General features: G+C 28.2%; 2 protein-coding genes across 2 annotated transcripts; both read right to left on the bottom strand.

The window, feature by feature from the left end:
• Positions 1–194: 194 nt before the first annotated feature.
• Positions 195–3,765, bottom strand: LOC129321500 (uncharacterized; the record flags this gene model as incomplete). Its single annotated transcript, XM_054967275.1, has 6 exons — positions 195–942; positions 1,580–1,671; positions 1,750–1,835; positions 1,953–2,241; positions 2,927–3,138; positions 3,505–3,765. Coding segments are annotated over 6 exons (1,170 nt in total), but the record flags the coding sequence as incomplete, so codon positions are not given.
• Positions 3,766–16,022: 12,257 nt separating this feature from the next.
• Positions 16,023–18,700, bottom strand: LOC129322768 (F-box protein At3g56470-like). Its single transcript, XM_054969140.1, has 2 exons — positions 18,544–18,700; positions 16,023–17,584 (listed from the first exon to the last, which is right to left on the bottom strand). The coding sequence occupies exon 2, from the start codon at positions 17,581–17,583 to the stop codon at positions 16,276–16,278; it is 1,308 nt and encodes a 435-aa protein (XP_054825115.1). The 5' UTR covers position 17,584; positions 18,544–18,700; the 3' UTR covers positions 16,023–16,275.
• Positions 18,701–20,111: the final 1,411 nt, after the last annotated feature.

Raw genomic sequence — 20,111 nt, 5'->3', positions numbered from 1 at the left:
TGATATTAAAAGGTGACATAAATTTGTGTACCATATGAAAAAATAATGAGATGTTGAGGTAGGCTTTTGCTTTCAAGAAGTGGTTTGGGATTTTGATGTTATTAATTAATGAGAGCTGATTCAAGTTTTCAAAATTATAAAAGCCACCATCTAAAAACCAACCATCATGATAAAAATATTAAATAAAAACCAGATTTTATCCTACTAACAACACTTTTATTAGTATCAAAACTACTCTAGAACAAGTTCTACAGGCACTTCAACAACACATTTGGGGCAATTCAAGCAGATCTAACAAAATCTTTTTCTGTCAAAATTCCCCCATAAATTAAAGGTAGACCCTAAATAATGATATCAGATCAAGAAATAAGAGGGAAAACAGCCTCTTCTCTTCATAAATATAGTTCCAAAAGACCCAGTAACAATTAATGTGGACTATATATTTAAGCCAGCACTACTAAAGCTTCTCGAACTTTGCACCATCAACACATCCCAGAGGAACCTCTGTAGAGATGCTTGTCCAAACTTTCACTGCTTTGATAACCAAAGCAGGAAATCACGGAAGACATAGTTTATCATTTTCTTTTTCACTTTTTCTTCCAGTGAATTCAGTGAGAAACTCCAGAATTCATTTAAATCTTGGCATTTGAAAATGGGGCCAAGCTAGGACTGCCACTTAACAGCCAAAGGAAGATCCGCCTTCACAGCGGCATCACCGGCAGAAAAACAGAAAATCTGGGTGATTGACCTGAAGCAATCTTAACCAATTACGAGCAGCCTGCAAGAGAGCACTAGCTAATTGGCAATCATATCCACCATTTGGGGTCCACATAGATGCTTTGAACTTGTACGAAGCAAGACCAAAAACAGGCAAAGACATTTTGGGGATGCCATCAATCTCACAGGGACATGTCACTATGGGAGCCTGAACCCCTTGCGAACCTGTAAGATGTGTGTTAAATGATCAAATCCCATAAATGCAATTGATGAATGAAAAGAAAACAAGTTGTTCGTCATGGGAGTCATGGAAATTAATAAAGTTGGTCATTCGTTAACCAACAATCTAGAAAGAAGTTTAATAATGTCTTCAATGAAAATTAATTTTAAAAAATCACTATAATCACAAAGTAAAAATGGCACATAGCTGTATGCGTTGATACCTTAAAAAACTAAACAATTGATAAAAAACAGAGAATATTAGGCGCTCCAATGTATTAACAGAGAAGGTTGCAAAAACTGAATATTGAGAAGGGATGTGTAGTTTAAATGTCAATGACAGTACAGAGATATGCTAACATCTATAGAGAGGATAAGAAAGGGACTCTACACACAATATCAAGTCAAATTCCCAAGAATTCTGTACTAAGGGATGATTCCAGATTTTATTGAAAGAAGATGATACATTCAGCTGCTGGAATTATTAAAACATTGTATTTGATGCATCTGTGAATTAATAGATGAAATTTAACCAAGATGAGAATAATACAACAATCTCATTAAACGCATAATTATATTTCTCAGATTTCATTACAGAGCAAAAATTCAGTACAACAGAAATGAAGTGAAAATTACATCCTACCTCCCACAGGTGTATGAAGAGAATGAAACGTCAAAAAGCAAGCATCAAGATCCCTCAATGTTGGTCCAGTTGGTATTCTGTAAATAGGATACCTACAAGTAGAATAGAAATTTGAGCTGCTTGAACATCTGTAAGCCCCTCAGCAAAGCACATTGGTAAACAAATAGTACCATGCTACAGAAATCCAACTATCAGATAGTATATCACAACTTCTAAGCCTTGACAGCTCAGGGAAACGAAAAGCAAGGTCCAATATCTGTCCCAAAGAAAAGATAATATTATCAAATAACTAAACAAAGGGGAGCTAATGACAATAGATGACAACTAGGCTTTAGAGAACTGAGTAGAAAGGAAAGAGCATGAGTTAACACACCTTGTCAGCCAAAGGTTCACGGCTATAAGGAGGGTCCCGTTCAAGATACTCAAAAATTAAGTGGCCTCGAGAATTGACAGCCTCACCTTCATCACTAGAAAAGCCATCCTGAGGAACATCAAGGTGGTCTCTCAAGGATAATCTGTCCATCTGATGAGAAACTTCGTCTGAAGGATGTTGAAGATTTCTCTGGTCCCTCAAGCATTTCAATCCTCTTTCAGGTTCACCATCACTGCTACCATCACTACTTGAGTCCCTGAAATCAGTGTCACTATCCTCACCTGGTTGCCTGTTAAAAAGTGAAACACTCGCATTATTGTTTCATACAATTAAAGTGAAAAACTTTCTGCCGTGGTGAGAATCCAAGAGTAAAGAAGAGTAAGAGCCACATGAGTAATAAGAACTTTTTTTTTTTTGGGGGGGGGGGGGAGGTCAGGAAGTGAGCTTTCAACGTTGGTCAATTTGTCTTATTAATTCACAAATATAATCAATAGCCAATTTGCTATCAAAATTGGCACCATATTTACACAGTTTCCCTGAGATTCGTGTAGCATTCACAGTTTGACATACTCTACTCACATAGAATACCATAACAGAGAATTCAATCTCTATTTCAACGAGAATAAGTAGTAACAGGCCGGCGGTACAATCATCAGGAAGAAATAATAAAATGAAAACAACATAAATATGCGCAAAGTGTAGGAATGGGAAGCAATGAAATAGAAGGCAACTAAAGGAAAAACAGAAATGTTTTTCAAGATAAAACCTAATTATCATGTAATTGGCACTGCCATCACAATATAGAAGAAAACATCATGTATCGGCACTTTGTATGGAAAGGAAAATTTTGAAGAATGACACATGACACACAAATAACAACCAAGCATTCAATATTGCAGTCTAATTTTATATGCAAAGGGGCAAAACAAAAAGGATGCTTATCATTCGAACAAGTTTTACAGTTACCAGAATACCTTGGCTTTGCAGATGGCTTCACAGAATCCGCATAAATTTGAATTCCAGAAAGATAAGGAACATAATACTGAACAACGCTAACATTATCATTAAGTACAAGGGGCACTCCTGCACCATATGCACTCCACTCCCTGAAAGATTCCCACAAGTCACCAAGAACAAAATAAGGTTGAAACTCCCCGTCACACGTCTTGAAAACTTTCATGGTCGTCTGCAATATCAAGTTAACAGAAAAAATATATGTTAACAAATACTTTAGATGAAAAGAACATGGAGAAGTGATGTAGCGACTGACATATTACCAGAGACGTGATTCCTCCAAAAATACTTTACTAAAATTTTGCTTCCTTTTGTTCCTTCAAAACCATATAAAGACTCAATTTTTCAAAAAATTTTACATTGATCCGCCCGTTACAAACAACAGCATATTTTGAGTATGATAAGTCAATGAATGAAACGCAATTTTATCACTCATCTACATCAACAACTTTCTAGTGTCCAACCAATGAAACTAATAGAGGAAAATAAAACCCACTCAACCTAGAAGATCAAACTGAGTAACAGTAAGAATTGTAACCTTAGATGGATACTGAGCAAACACAGACGGCGTGATCGCTTGAAGGAACCGCTCTAAATTACTCAATGGCTTCCCCACGGGCGTGAAAGAGGACTTTTTGGCTTCCTCAGACTCTACACGATTCGCAGGCCAACTCTCCGTCAAGTCGCTGTGTGCTCTACGTAATCTGTCATTTTCCAAAGTGGAACGCCGTGCCTTAACTGGATTATAAAACCGATCTCCTCCCCGGGAGAGCCCAAATTGTAAGCCGGTGCCAGCATTTCAACACCCAGTGAAAAGCTTGCAAAGGAATGGAATTACGAGAAGGACCCAGAAAAAAGGAAAAAACAAAACACTTCTCTTTTCTGGTATCCGACGAACTCGAAGTATATACAAAGTCAACGATATTAGGACAATCTTCTTCGTAATTGGGGAGTTCGCATCAATGGCTACCAATCGGAAAAATAAAGCAGGGAAAAAATGGGGTTTTGATAAAGGGTTTGAAGGTTCTGTGAAGGAGCAGATGAAAACGTGATGGGAAATTGAATTAAATAAATGACCCAACGTGGATGGAGGCAGAGAATGGATCTGGTTGGGGAAGGCAAGGAAAGCAGGTGGGGTCAAAGGAAGGGCAAAAGGGTAAATAGATCAAAAGGCAAAACGGATCGACGCAAAATTGCAAATTGCACAGAAGATGAAGCAGCAATGAGAGAATGCAGATACAGAAGAATGTGATGGGCGAAGCAGGCTCTGACTAAATGAATGGGCAACGAATAAGAAATTAGAAAACGATTCTTCTAAAAAAGAAAGAAAGAAAAAAAGTTTAAAATTCTGATCGCTTGGTAATTAGCAGTTCATTAATCTTTGATCTTGTCGAAAGTTCATTCTTGGGCAGGTCAATTTGGAATTCGGATAAATTTTTCCAAAACAACGGTAGCTGCACAATTTTATTGACAATATCTAATATCTAACGGTCATTTAAGGTTGTATTTTAAAAAAAACTTAATTAATATTACTAATTCTTAGATGATAACGATATCTATCTAATGTTATTGAACTGCCGCTCTCAATCTCATATAAAACAATTGACTTACAATCATTTAATAAAGTTGATCAAAGACAAAACGTTTAAATTCATAATTTTATTCCAAATAAAAAATATTTTTCAAAAATACTCTAACACTGACTTTTAATTTTATTAAAATGATTATCAATAAAATGGTATCAAAATGTGTAATGCGCCCTTTTTTAAAAAATAAAGGCAAACCAGATTAAGACAGTGTAATTACAAACTCATCACGAGAATCCAATCATAAAAAATTTCTATACCTAGATAGAGAAATATTAAAAATTTTAATTTAATATCAAAATTGTTATGAGTTAGTTTGATGAACAATCAAACTCATTCATGAAAGCATATGTGAGTGTCTACATGTAAATTGTCTGCATTTCATTTCATTATTTTTTATCAAACACTGAAAAATGTAATAACACTATTAAAAAAATAATATTTAATAACATGTATTTTGTAGTTGAATCTCGAAATTATATTTGGATTTTATCATTAACAATATTATCTTTATCATTATTGTTAAATCTATCATTGAGTTTGCCATTGTCATAAATACGTAAAGTATCCATTTATTATATTTTTATTCAAAAAGTAAATGTTTTGATAGAATTAAAAATGTAAATATTTCAAGCATTAAATTTGCCATTATTACTTCATATGATCTATATCCAAACTAATTTAAACTCTTGATGTATGTGATCATTATTATCGACAACATCTTACAAATATTTTGAAGGTGCTTTTAATATATTTATTTGATTAATACCATTACTGATGATAGAAATCGAATATGAAATTTTAGAATAAACTAGTTCAAGTTCATAGTTCATAATTCATTCATATTAGCTGAGAGCCTACCAAGGATGCTGATTGTCTTCCACCATGTTGATATTGTTTTTCTGAGTACCATTGCTGGTGATGATGCTCAGAGTTAGTTTGTTTAGTTTTCTTTTGCAGCCCCCTTTTCTTTTTTTCTTTTCTTTTTTCTGATTGTATGAAAATAGTTGGTCAACGATTGCAAGTTCCATTAGTTTTAGTTGATTTAGTTCAGCCTTTGATAAGATTTTCCTAGATCTGTTTTGAAAGATCAACATCTGTTAGTCAAATTGACTGATTTTTGTTCAATTTTTTTATGAAAAAAATATATTTAAAACTGACAATTAATTTAAGATTTCACTCAATATAATTGATTACTCAAGTTTATTGACATCTAAAGCTCAGTAATCAATGAATCGAAGAGTAATTAATTATATTAAGTAAAATTTGTATGTAATTTTCCTTGGTTAAAATTAATATTTGATACACCCTTAGGTGAATTATTTTGTGTTGGACAGGCAGGCATTCATTGGGCATCCAAAAACAAATTAATAAAGTTGCTTTTAACAATATTTAACTTGTATCTATTTTAAATTGGTTCAGTGTATCTCAATTATATTGAGATGAGTACTTAAAAACAATCATGACGAGATTTTGAGGGCTCAAATGAAAAAAAAGTTCGGGATGAGACACGAGATTATCCTCGAGACATCCTGTTCTATCTCAACTACGTACATACATATATATTACTTTTTATTTTAAAAATATTAATTATATTAATATAATTTATACTTATATTAATTATATCATCAATTATAATTTAATACAAGCAATTTTTATTTAAAAATAAAACCTTTTTATATTAATAATTTTAATGACAAGAGTAAACAGTACATGGTAATATATTTCTTTATAATATATTAATTATATTAATATAATTTATTCTTATATTCATCTATTTAATAACTTTTGTTTATATTCTATTTCTTCCTTTATTTTTGAAAAAGTAATTAGGTTAGCATATCTCAACTAAAGAAAAAAAAATGACTTAATGTTATGCTTGACTTATCTGTTATTATTGTCTTATAGCCTAAAGCTCACTTGTAAGTGCTATAATAATGTGTTATATATTTGTAGTTGTGATTGATGTAACTTAATAATTGATTTAAATTATTATAATTTATGTCCTCATGTTGTTTTGATTTTAAACTTGATAAATTATATGATTTAAAATTTTAATAAATGTTATTATTTAAATATTTTTCTCATATTATTTGATTTATCGAGATGACCGAATGTCCTGATCTCATGCTAGACTCTTCACAATTTTTAATGACATGAGATAACTTTCAAAATAGGACACTAAATAAAAATTCAATCCTAACCTTTTTTTGAGAGTTGTCCTCATATCACATATAAACAGATATTGGTGATATACATTGAACTCCACGTAAGTTGGTGATATATTAAATACAAATCCAACCTAAATTGCTTAAATTAAATTAAATTTTAATAATTTATATATTTTATTAATTTTAGTTTATTTTTATTTAAGAAAAAAACTATATGATTCAAATATATTTTGAAATATTCAGTACACCTACACAAATGCACCTCTAATATTTAAAAAAAATTAGACCAAATTGACCGAATCAATTCGGATTGAGAACTAACCTAACGTCCAGTTCAATATTATGGTTAAAACTTAAAATCGGGAACTGATTTGAATTGATTAGATTTTTTTTATATTTATAAAATTTAAATCATTTTTCTAAGATATATCTTATACATGTATATACATTACAAGTTTTGAAAAAAATAACTAGGAAAACATTGTGTAAGAAATATGTATACATATTGAAAACTATAAATTTTAAAATTATTATATACTATATGTAAATAATATATTTTACAATTATTTTTTATTTTTAAATTTATAAAACTAGATGGGTTTTGTGTGCCATTCAAAATCTAAAAAATCTGTTATATTATTTGCATACTTTAAAGAACATAACTTGCTATAAATTTTATATGGGATTAATACTGAAATCAATATTTAGTTGATTTTTTAAAGGAAGAACTCAAACCATATGTTTATTATATATTTCTAATCTCCAAATTTCTCCATGATAAAGTCTCCTAGAGTTGTTCTTCTAATTCTCAAAATTATACACTACATGAGGATTTGTTAAGTATAAATACATGATGTAATGTAAATTAATTTTTTTATAATTATAAATAATATATTCAGAGAATGAGATAGTAATTAAAAATAAAAATAATAAAACCTAGTAAGTATTTATTTTTACTATATTATATTAAAATCCTTTTATAGTTATAAAAAGATTTAAATTATTGTCTTTTGCACAGATTCTAAAATTAGATGTGGTCTTGGAAGACAAATCAAAATTAAATGACCCTTCATTGTTTATGAAAGACAATTGGAATTTATTTAGCATAAGGAGAAATGGAGAATCTCTGAAAAATAAAAATCTTATAGAATCGCTGATTAATGGTGAATTCACCCAATCCTCTGGACCATTATTTGGCATCTTCAATATCAATAATCAATAATTTTCATTACATTGTTTGCATCCAACCTTTTGCCCAATTTGATGCTCTTTTAATTTAATAATTTACAAAAATTGTCAATTCGTAAATATACTAAATTACTAATGAGTGCCCATAGAAAAGCAGGGAACCTTCATGCTTGGCACAATCATGATAGCACGTTACAATCAACTACATTTAATCCCCGTGCAGCGCACAAGAATATTTTAATATATAAAATATAAAAGTTAAAATAATTATAAAATTTTAAAATTATTTTAGAGTATTTATAATTTAAAGTAAAATACATTGTTCTTCCTCCATTTTATTTTAATTGTAAATATTTATTTATTTTTAAAATTTACATAAATCTCTAAAAATCAATAGATATAAAATACAAATGTTTCTTTTGTTTTTAAATTTTCATATTTATTCACTCAACTATTAGTTAAAAATTAAGTTACATATGTTGAATCAAAACAACTTTGTTTAGATATACTCCCTCCCTTAAAAACATGTAAGATATTTTTAATATTTTAAAAATATTTTTATTAAATAAATTACTTTAAATTTATTTTAGGATGAAACACCTTATTAAAAAATATTAAATTTGAAAAAATAATGTTGGTTTGAAAAAAGTATTTATTTATTAGGGGTGGTATTTAGTTAAAAATATCTTATATTTTAAACAGAAGGAGTAATTTTATCTAAAAATTATTCATGTTACACCCAAAATATTTAAATTTAAATTTTTAAATTTATTCATTTTTAAATATAAATGTTATCTACAAAGTATTCATATTACACCCAAAACATTAATTAAATTATATATTCTTTTAAATTATTATTCATGTTATAAAAGTTATTGATTTATTATTTTAAAAAAACTTAAATATATAAGTTTGCTAAAATAATATTTCAAACATGTATGCATAAAAACTTGATGGAATATGATTTTTTCTGGTTAATTAATATAATATGAATTTAATATAATGAGAGATAAATTAGTCAATATAATTTATACTTATTTTATTTAAAATTTATAATTTTAATAAAATAAATTTAAATTATTTAAAAAACTTACTGCTTTCATATATTATTCTACAATTTATTATCTTATACATATAAAAATTAAAAGTAATAAATTTATTTATAATTTATTATTTTCAGTAAATTAAATTTTGAATTGAAACTCATCAGCTTATCTATGTTATTTTTATATCTTGTCTAAATAATTTTTTTAATTTCATTACATATCTAACACCTATATATTATTTTTACTAAAAATTTTACATTCATCCTCAATTTTTATTGTGAATCCTACACAGTCTTTCAAAATACAAAAAGTTTACTATTTTTTACACATTGCCTAAATTTTTAAAACTTACAAATAAAATATATATATATATATATAGAAAAAAATTTCTCAATGTGTAAATAAATTTTATTAATTAGATTACAAGTTCCACATTTACCCCATATTTTCTTTAATAGTATGTCCCATACTCACTTTTCTTTATTATGGGTCTTACATACATTGTGTTACCCTTATATATATATATATATATATATTAAAAAATATTAATATTTTTTAAAATTTCTTACCTCCTACAGCTTGAAATATAATCTAACTTATTATTTTTTAAAATTTCATTGTCTCATGTATTTACATGCACTGAACAATAATTTATTTTATTCTCATACGAACTATTTTATTATTTGTTATCCCATATTGATGACAAATAAATAGAAAAAATTGTTATCCCAGATTGTGTTATTCCATATAAATTTTGAATTTAAACACGTGTTGTTTTACTAAATAAAAGCTTGCTTTATTTAAGAATTTTTTTATCCTTTTGCATGATAAAAACACAAATAACATATTCATCTGTGTTAAGAATATATATATATATATATATTGTTATATTTTTAAACGAATAACCTAAAAAATTTGTTACTGTATGAATTTTAAAATATAAAGAATAATTTATTATTCTAGGACATGTGTTATTCCCTAATTATACAATGAAATATTTCATTTTATAATTTATCACTTAGCTTTATATTTTATTCTACAATTTATTATGTTATACATATAAATGTAAAAGTAATAAATTATTTTATTTATAATTTTTTATTAGAGTAAATTAAATTTCAAAATAAAACTCATTAGCTTACCTATGTACTTTTTATACTTTTTCAAAATAAATTTTTTAATTTTATTATATATCTAATACCTACTCTCTCCATTCAAAAATTTAAGATATTTTTTAAAGAGTTGGATATTTAAAAATATAAGACATTTTTAATCTTTTGAGGTGTAATCATTATCTTTTTTTTAAAAGTAATCATTACCTCTTTTGAGTGCCTTTATTGATAGTGATTTTATATTTATTATAGAGTATTTAATAGGGATAAGTATAAAAAAATATGGTTAATTTAAAAGTAAGTAACTACTTTATTGAATGGTGAGATTCGGTTAAAAATGCCTTATATTTTTAAATGGATGAAGTATATATTATTTTTATCAAATATTTTACATTCACTGCTAGTTTTTACTGTAGATTTTATATGGTTTTTCAAAATATAAAATCTTATTATTTCTTACGCCTTGTCTAAATTTTTAAAATTTATAAATAAAAAATATATTTTTCTCCATATATAAATATATTTTATTAATTAAATTATGAATTTCATATTCACCTCATATTTTTTTTAATAGTATGTCTCTAACACACTTTTTTTTTTATTATGAGTCTCACGTACACTCACTTTTTTTTTAAAAAAAAAATTAAGGAACCGTTTCTATGTTGCCCTCTCCTCTATCTTATTTTAATTTTAGATATCCCTCTTCTATTTTAAAAATAAGTTAGAGTATATTTTTAATCCTTTAATTTTATATAAATTTTCATTTCAGTCACTTTTTAAATATACTTTTCTAGTCCTATTTATGAGTTACTTTTAACATGTTTAATTAAAATTTTAAAAAATTTAAAATTCATTAACTCTATCAAAAAATTTAATAAACTTTTAACTTTGTCCTTATTAAATATATATATATATATATTAAAAACATATTTTTTGTCTCCATTATTCAATGGAGGTTAAAAAGAAAAATTTATAATAAAAATTTAATAATTTAACTTATAAATAGGATTAATTTTTTTTTTACTTTTTACTCTATAAATAAGACTATAGGGGTAAGCGTTATTTAAAAATAATTCAAGTTATTCTCAAAATATTTAAATGATATATTATTTTAAAGTTAAAATTAAAATAACAAAAAAACCAAAAAATAAAAAAAATAAAATTAAAGGATATTATCCTACATTTTATTATCATCTACATATAAAATTAATTTTTATGTCAATTTTATATTTTATTCTACATTTTTTTATTTTATACATATAAAATTTAAAGTAACATTTTATTGCAAATTTTTTGTTTTGATTAGATTAATTTAATTTATAATTTTTATTTTAAGAAAAACTCATTAGATTATTTACCAACTTTTTCTACTCTGTCTAAATAAAATATATAATTTTATTATATATTTAATATCTATTATTTTTTATCCACCATCAATTTTTACTGTGGATCCCATATGATATTTAGAAATACAAAAAAAATCCTATTCTTTTTTGCATATTGTCTAATTTTTGACATTTAAAAACGAAAATCTATGTAGCAAAAATTGTTCAACCAATGTAAAGAACTTTTGTTAATTAAATTACGTGTCCTGCAATAACCTTTTTTTTAGTTTTTAATGATAGGTCCCCACTGACTTCTTCTTCTTCCTTTTTTTATTATGGTCCTATATCTATATTTTTTTAACAAAATATCCATTAATTATTTTTTAATCAAATTTAAACAAAAATAAAGAATAGTAAAACACGATATTCAAAATAGTATATATTGAATATTGAATAATTGATTGATTGATTTTTGCATTTTATGCTTTATTTTATAGAATTAATTTTTGTAACAAAATAATTTTACAGTTTATATTTTTAAAAAACTAATTTTTTTAAAAATATAATGGTTGGTTACTATTCAAAGAATTATAGATTAACAAAACCAACCATTATACTTTACAATATAAGATGATATGTACAACAAATCATTTTATCTATTTTTTTTAATCAAAACCATTTTATCTTTTTGGTAACAACATACTGTTTTATGTTTACACAAATGACTCAAAAAAATTTGTTACTTTATGAATTTTAGAATATAAAAAATAATTTATTATTCCAAGATGTGTGTTATTCCCACATAGTTAAAATTTAAATTTGAAAAATAAAATATTTTATTTTATTATACAATTTTTACAATAGAATAATTATTTTTTTATTTTATTTTATACAATTAATTTTTGTAAAAAATTAATTTTTCTGTTATAGTATCCAAAAAATAAAAAATTTAAAAAATATAATATTTGGTTACTGTTAAAATATAACAAATTATTTTATCTTTCCTTTTTTGGTATTCAAAATCATTTTATCTTTTTGGTAACAAATTGTTTATTTTTATGCAAATAGCTTAAAAAATTTGTTACTCTATACATTTTAAAATACAAAGAATAATTTATTATTTCAAGACATGTATTATCCCCAGATAGCTAAAATTTAAATTTAAACAATAAAATATTTTATATATAATTTATCACTTAGCTTTATATTTTATTATACAATTTTTATATTATAAAAATTAATTTTTATATTTTATTTTCTTACAATTAATTTTGTAGTTTATATTTTTTAAAAAAAGTAAAAAAATATAATGGTTGGTTACTGTTCAAAGAACTGTAGATGAACAATAACCAACCATTATATTTTACAATATAAGATGATCCAAATACAAATTAAATATTGTTACAAATCAAATTATTTAGAGAGGTTAGCCTCGGTTGATAATGAGAGTCATCATACAGCTCTATATATATATATATATATATATAAATTAGATGTTTTTTTTTCACTAAAAAGTGCATCATAAATGGTCAAAGTTTACAAAATGACAAGATTTGATAGGAAATCTCTCTCATCAACCACCACCTCTTAATCAAAGACATAAAAGTTGATACATATATTGTGTGACAGCCCAACCAAACTACCAGGGATCAGCAGAAAAAATTAAAATTCATAGGAAAATGATGGAGAGCTAAGTTTCACTCTCTATGATATAGCAATCTAACATCATCAATAATATCTTTAAAGGGATGATTATCCTCACAACCTCTCTGAATTAGTTGGATTGCTTTGACACAGTCATAGTAAATATAGATCTCCTTGAGATCATATGACCAGCACAATTGAAGTCCCTATATGATAGCAAGGATTTTCACAATTGCGGAAGGAACATTAATTAGTTTACAACTAAAACCCTTGACCCCATTATTATTATTATCCCAAATAACACCACAGTTACTACTACCATTTGATCTAACAGACCCATCTGCTTCTAGTTTGAAAACATCATTTCTTGGTTGGTTTTGGGATCCATGCCTCATAAAATCACAGGTAAGGACAAAGGTCATTAGTCTAACCAAATCAACATCAGTAAAACTATAAAGAACGTAGGAAGTGTCAAATGTAAAGGAATATCATTGTCCACATCAAAAACCTTCCTACACCTGTCTATCCAAATATCCTAACATAAATAGCCAAAGAGGGTTCCCCAATTTGCCTTACTCGTGAAGCTCTCACCATCTTTATGAGACAGGTTCTAGTTTACCCAAAAATATTCCAATATTCTTCCTTAATCACAGCTTTCCATCTAGCTGTATTGTATGGTCAATCTCAAACAAAATGCATGGAGTCCTCCAAAATGTGCAACGGAAAGGGAAAATTAAGTGTTTTAGTTATTATGTAATGAACTATCAAGTGTAGAATATTATTTTATTACATAAACATTAAATAAATATAGTGGCAAAGACATAATTGTAAATACTAATGTTTTTAGTTATTAAGTGATTAATAATTTAAAAAAATTGATCTAATTTTATGTAAGTTGTGAATGTGAGTACAGTAACATAGTTATTAAAACAGAAAAATAGTATTCCTTCTATCCCAAATTATAAAATAATTTAAAAAAGTTTTATTAATGATGTGTTTTTAAATTTTATCATTTTCATTATATTCTTTCTCTTCAATATTCTTTTACAAATATAGTATTAAATGACGAGTATTTTTGAAAGTTTGTATTTTTGTTTAAAAAATATAAGATTGTAAAGTGTATTTAATAATTTTATTAATATATATAATTTTATCTAAAATTATTACATAATTTGAGATGAAAGGAGTACTAAATTAATATAAATCTAAATTTGATATCAATATTATCCACGGACTAAATTAATATGAAATTAAAGTTTTTTAAAAAAGAGCCTTTTCTTATATTAAAAAAAAAAGTTTATGTGAATTAAATCTCAATAACTCAACAAAATAAATGCATATTTCTAAATTAAAGAGCTCTTATAAAAACAATTATATAGCACCAATCAATAATGTCCTTGCATGAAAAATGAGATTTGATCATGATCTTATGGATTATAGATTTATGGTCCAAATTCTAACTACCGGGATCATGGTATGCCTCCACAACCTTTTTTGACCTGAACCCAAAAAAAAAAAAAAAAAAACTTGAAGGCACCTCAATCACAATATTTTATTATGTTGAGTGGGGGAGAAAGTGTGGTAGAAAATAGAAGGGAATTAGGAAGGGTTACTGGTGATGCTCTGAAAATGAAGGTTCTTTATTCATTTATTTGTTTATTGTTTTAGGTTTAGGGGATGTGGAGTGGAATTGAATTATGATTGGCATATTCAAATCAGAAAAGGATTGGTTGATACTTGAGCATCTATCTAGAATTGATTCTTTCTTTATAACCCCCCATGTCCTGTCCTGGTGGTGATTCTTTCACCTGTTTCTGGCAGTAATATAATTCACAAAAGAAAGAGATGTCCATTTATAAATTTTATGTGATTTTTTTAAAAAAATTTCTGTTATCATACTTTATTTCTGAAAGCGCTTAATTATTCTCTCACCCGACTGAATATTAATGGACGAAGGACAATGGAAAATATCATATTTTATCACTAATAAATTTTACTGAAAAATGAATTGAAAATATTAATTTAAAAAATTATAAATTCACAAAATTTAATTTTAAATAAGACATTCAATTTCAAATTTAGCTCTTAGATTTTAACTTCTATATTTATCGTCAATTGTTTAAATCAATATTTATAATTTTTTTTAAATTATTAGAAACTTAAATATCATTAATTTAATTTTTTTGAGACCTGACTTTTATCCTTCCAAATTTCAATATTAATCCCCGTCTTGATGTTGAAATAATTGTTACTCTAATCAAAGAAACAATTTAATTCCTTCCATTGTGCGTACAAAGGTATTTTTTTAATTTATTAAATTAGCAATTTAGTTCTTTTAGTGTTAGTTAAAACAATATTACCATTTAAATCTTGTTATGATAAATATTTAAAAGAATGGTAATAAGATAAAGTCCAAGTCTAGATTTGCCTCAATAATTGTATATATTTTCAATATTACCACTTTTAGAAAAGTGCTTGGATTTAGTATCAAACCACGTTTCACACAAAATTACTTTTAACATGAAGACGTGGGCGCAACTGAAAGCTAACTCATGAAATAAGGATGGAATGTGGGAGAGATCAATAGTTCAAACTCTCCTAATACAGTTCAAAAAGTCAAGTATATGTGTGCATGTGCATTCAATTTCCCTTTTTCTTTTTTAATTTTTTGGCCAAACAATTAAGAGTAGAAGATTGATGAGATTAAAGTTAAACAATAAGGTGCTACTTTTTCTCTAATGAATAAATTAGAGGGACAACATTCTAAACTACTTTCTCTCAGTAAATTTTAAGACAAGGACAAATAAGATAATATTTGAGCACCAAACAAATTATGCATTTTGATTCTAAGCATGAGCATGCATGACACAAGTATGCCTAATTGAATTGATAAATCATTAGACTAGTATCTTTGACCGGTTTAATAAAATATTTTATTTATAATTGATTTGATTAAATTTTAATTATAGTTTTGACTATTAATCTTTAAACTAACGCTTTAATCAGTTCACTAACTGATTCAGTTTTCCATAGCTTTGTCGCAAGAGAGAGGTATATAGTCAGAATGAAAACACACAACCAACATATCACCAACCATGCTGGCTGTACAAGATATATATTTACATGTTGGCTTCTCCCACCAAAAACAGCCTTAACGAAACAAAGAGCCCACTACTAGTTCTAGCTTTAAAATACAAGTCAAATTTTATTCACCTGTTTTAATATTGGTGATTTGACTCAATACCTTTCAATTGGGGGAACATTCTTGCAGCACCACCATATGGGTGCAGTAAACCAAGTGTACGGCCATTTGTCTATATCACCATGGAAGTTAAAAAGCTCCCCATCATCATTTCTAAGTTTGAAATTGCCCCAGTTTCTACCAACGTTCTTGACTAAACCAAGACGAGTTGACATATCTTTCAAATGGTTAGAATCCCATTCATTCCACCAAGGAGCAGCCTGATCATTGGTAAAATATATGCTATTGCTGATTCCAATTCCAAGTTCCTCAGCAAAGAACGATGATGATGAACATTTTCCCAAGAACAACATTCTACTCTTCAAGTCCTCAAGTTTCTTCCAAGAATATTGACAAAGATCCAACAAATATACTTCAAACTTTTTTGTCTCAAGCACAAGATCTTGTTTCGGGTGAAAATATCTACAAACAAGCAAAACCTCCCCACAAGATTCCACAAGGTATCTTAAAATGCAATTCTCAGCATGCCTCTCTAATATTAACACTTCATTCAACTGCGGCATATCTGGCATTTTTATTTCATGACACTGTGTTTCTAATTCAGACAATGTTCCAAAATGAATATCACCTTTACTAATGCTAGAGTGGATACTTTTAGCATCAATTTGCCAGATATTAGAACTTCTATCTAGGAGAAAAAACCTTCCTTTACAAAATACAGCATCTTCAAATGGTTCACCAGTCAACTTATGTTTAAGCCATGATTGCACTCCTGGCACATAAAAAGCCAGCTCCTTGTGCTGGCTGTGTAGAACCATACACACAAAGTCATTCTCAAAGGGACGCCCTGAGAGCACTATCTTGTGGTAAAAGTTCCATATCGGAGGTAGAGTAAATTGGCTTCTTGTGAAAGGATTCAACAACTTAATTTCAAGAATGAAACTGTTCATATCTTTTACCATAATTAGCCACTCTTGAAATGATCCCCAGCAATATTTTCCATATGCCTCTGACATCTTCAACTCCCATACACGATTATCTAGTATGCTGATACAAGTTCTACTTTCTTTACATTGCTCACCTGACACTAGAAGCCAAGGAAGTCCATGGCTTTGCCAGCAAGGAAGGTCTTCACCAAGAACGGCATTCCAGCTTCTGCAAATTTTACTGAGGGATAAGCGATCAACTAAAGGCAGTTTGTCCGCAATCATCTCAATGATACCTTGAGGGAGACCTGACCAGTCCGCATGGTATTTCCCCTTCAATATTCTTCTTTTGTGTCTTCTTTTCCTCTTTCTGGTCATACTTTTTCTCTTGATGAATTGCAACAGAAATGGAGGCATCCTGCTTGATGTTTAAGAGTGAATGAGACATCAAGGGTGAAATAGAGAGGTTAAGGTCAGATTAGATTCTCGTTAACCAAAAAGCCAAGAAATTTATGAATTATCTATCACATGATCAAACAAGCCCAAAAACATTCATATTCATAGCATCATAGGATACTGAGGATTTGGAATACATCACTTACTCATCCCTTACATCTGTTTAAGCAACATGCATAAAGCAATAACATCTAAGTAATAAGCAAGGAAAAAGGTTCACCAAAAATGAAAAAAAGAGGTAAAATAAACTACAAGGTGATACATGGTACATTTAACTTGGGGAGAATGATTCAATGGATGGATGACATAACATGAAAGTGCAATGACCATGCCAGGAATATTGCTCTCAAGTCAAAATTCAACTTATTGCAACTTACAAGCACCGGCATATATACAGATACATGAAACTATCCATTGAGGTTCCTTGTGATTTTCAAAATACCATTGGATAACTGAATTCAAAATTATAAACAAAATTGTACCAACAAGGGATACTTGCATATAGCTTGTGTTGAATTCTGGGATCAATAATCTTGGTCATGCAACCCAGCAAGTAGCTAAGGTCTAAGAGGGTCATATTCTGAATATTAGAAGAGCATGACTCATTAACAGGACCATTCATCGGTAAGTTCTGAGACTCTTAAAGAACAAGATTGGTAATAGTTTTTATATATAAAACCGGATTAAAGAGTCGGAATCGAAAACCCAGAAAACAACAGTTACATAATAAGTGACAGGACTAAGTTAGAATTGCTGACAATGAAATCGCTTACTATCCATAAAACAATACGAATTCTTGTAACACTGTACCAACTCACTTGTTCTCAGTTCCACGAAATCCACATTGTCAAAGAACTGTCTCACAAATACCCAACCCCTCACCCAAGCCGATCGTAAAAAACTGATGATATTACCACATACCTTTTACATGCAATACCTCGCTATGTTCCGATTCACAAAGTCGCCGGGACCCAAAAGTAATCAGAAACCTGCGTTCGAGTGGAACCAGACACAGACGCATATGCCCTACGGCGCCCACAATGATCGATTTCACTGCCGATGAATAGACCCTCCAGGATACAGATTCACAGACACAGGAAAGAAGGATAAACGAGAGAGAAATATCTAGAAAGCAAATGGGCTTTCAAGTCAAAAAACTAGGCCCACTTCGAACATCTCTCTGGTTTTTTTGAGCCAAACACTTCGAACAACTCAATGTTGAGAAAATAATAGCCCGAACCCCGATACAAATTTGAAAAAGAAATTAACAGCAACAGGATATGGTTGTAGCTTGTTGTCTGGCAGATATTAGAGCAAATTAATTCCAAATTTCTTCCAATTCTTAGAAATTATTTAAATTATATATAATATAAAACTAAAGTAAAACATGATACCAGATCATATAACAACATAAAGAGGAAAAGAAGCAAGCCATTATAAAATGTCCAAAATTATAGGCTTAATAATAAGAGGAGGAGGGGGATTTCCAACAAAGCATTCACCTGCAATAAAATTTCTCAGTAAACAAGCACGTACGTACGATGTGAAATATGAAATTGAATTGAATGTGTGCTGCATGATCATATGAGTATGAGGGTGGGAGTTTACTCTGAAAAACATTCTAAATCCATGCCTCAATGTTTAGTTTTTATTACCTTGTATAATTTTTTTTCCCTTACGAGAAATTGGTGTTGAAAAAAATCTTGAAGAGAAGGAAATATTATAAAGGCTTCCTAAATTTTTTAAAAAACTAGTTTAGATATAAGAAATCCTCTTATTTGCATGTTATCTCAAGTTTTTGCATCCTTTTCATTAAGAAATTGTTAGGATATTTTATTTATATATATTTATTTTGTTTATATTTGTTTTTTTGTTTAGATGTATTTGCTTAGATTTAGAGAATATTTTGCATTCATTAAATATTATTAGGATATTCATTAGTTATTACTAAGTTCATCTATATATTGTAAACTCTTCTGACCAATAAAGTACAACATTTTCCAGTTTCCATTTCTTTCTCTCATGACTTCCTTCATGGTATGTGAGCCTGATTAATCAATTTTGTCTAGGTTGGAGCTTTGTTTTATATAGTGAGGCTCTATCCCTCCCTCTCTCTTTATTTTGCTTTCATGATGGTTCAATTCGATATTTCATCTAGTAATTTATTGCTTTGAGAATCACTCCCTAGTTTGTCATCTTCGAAGAATCACTCCTGAGTTTCCTAAGTAGTGGTTCGTTTCTCCAAAAATCACTTTCGAGTATCCCACCCAGTGATTAATGCCTTCAAGAATCACTCTCGAGTTTGCCAGAGATTGAGAGAAGCTTGTTTGTTTTGGTCGAACTTGCTTCTTTACTCTTGAGTTTTTTGCTTAGTGATTCATCTTTCGAGAATCACTCCAAAATTTTGTTTAGATTTTCCAGATTAGTACAAGCTCTTACAAACTCAAGAGTATCTTAAGTTTGAGGAGGGTGTTATGATATATCCATTA

The sequence above is a fragment of the Prosopis cineraria genome, unplaced genomic scaffold, assembly GCF_029017545.1.
Source record: "Prosopis cineraria cultivar Desert tree isolate PC_DT_omini unplaced genomic scaffold, ASM2901754v1 PC10, whole genome shotgun sequence".
Classification (NCBI taxonomy): Eukaryota; Viridiplantae; Streptophyta; class Magnoliopsida; order Fabales; family Fabaceae; genus Prosopis; species Prosopis cineraria.
This window is presented reverse-complemented; position numbering and strand designations above follow the sequence as displayed.

Bases quoted from the DNA above. Each gene is read 5' to 3' on its own strand.
- LOC129322768 (XM_054969140.1), bottom strand. From the start codon at position 17,583: ATGCCTCCATTTCTGTTGCAATTCATCAAGAGAAAAAGTATGACCAGA.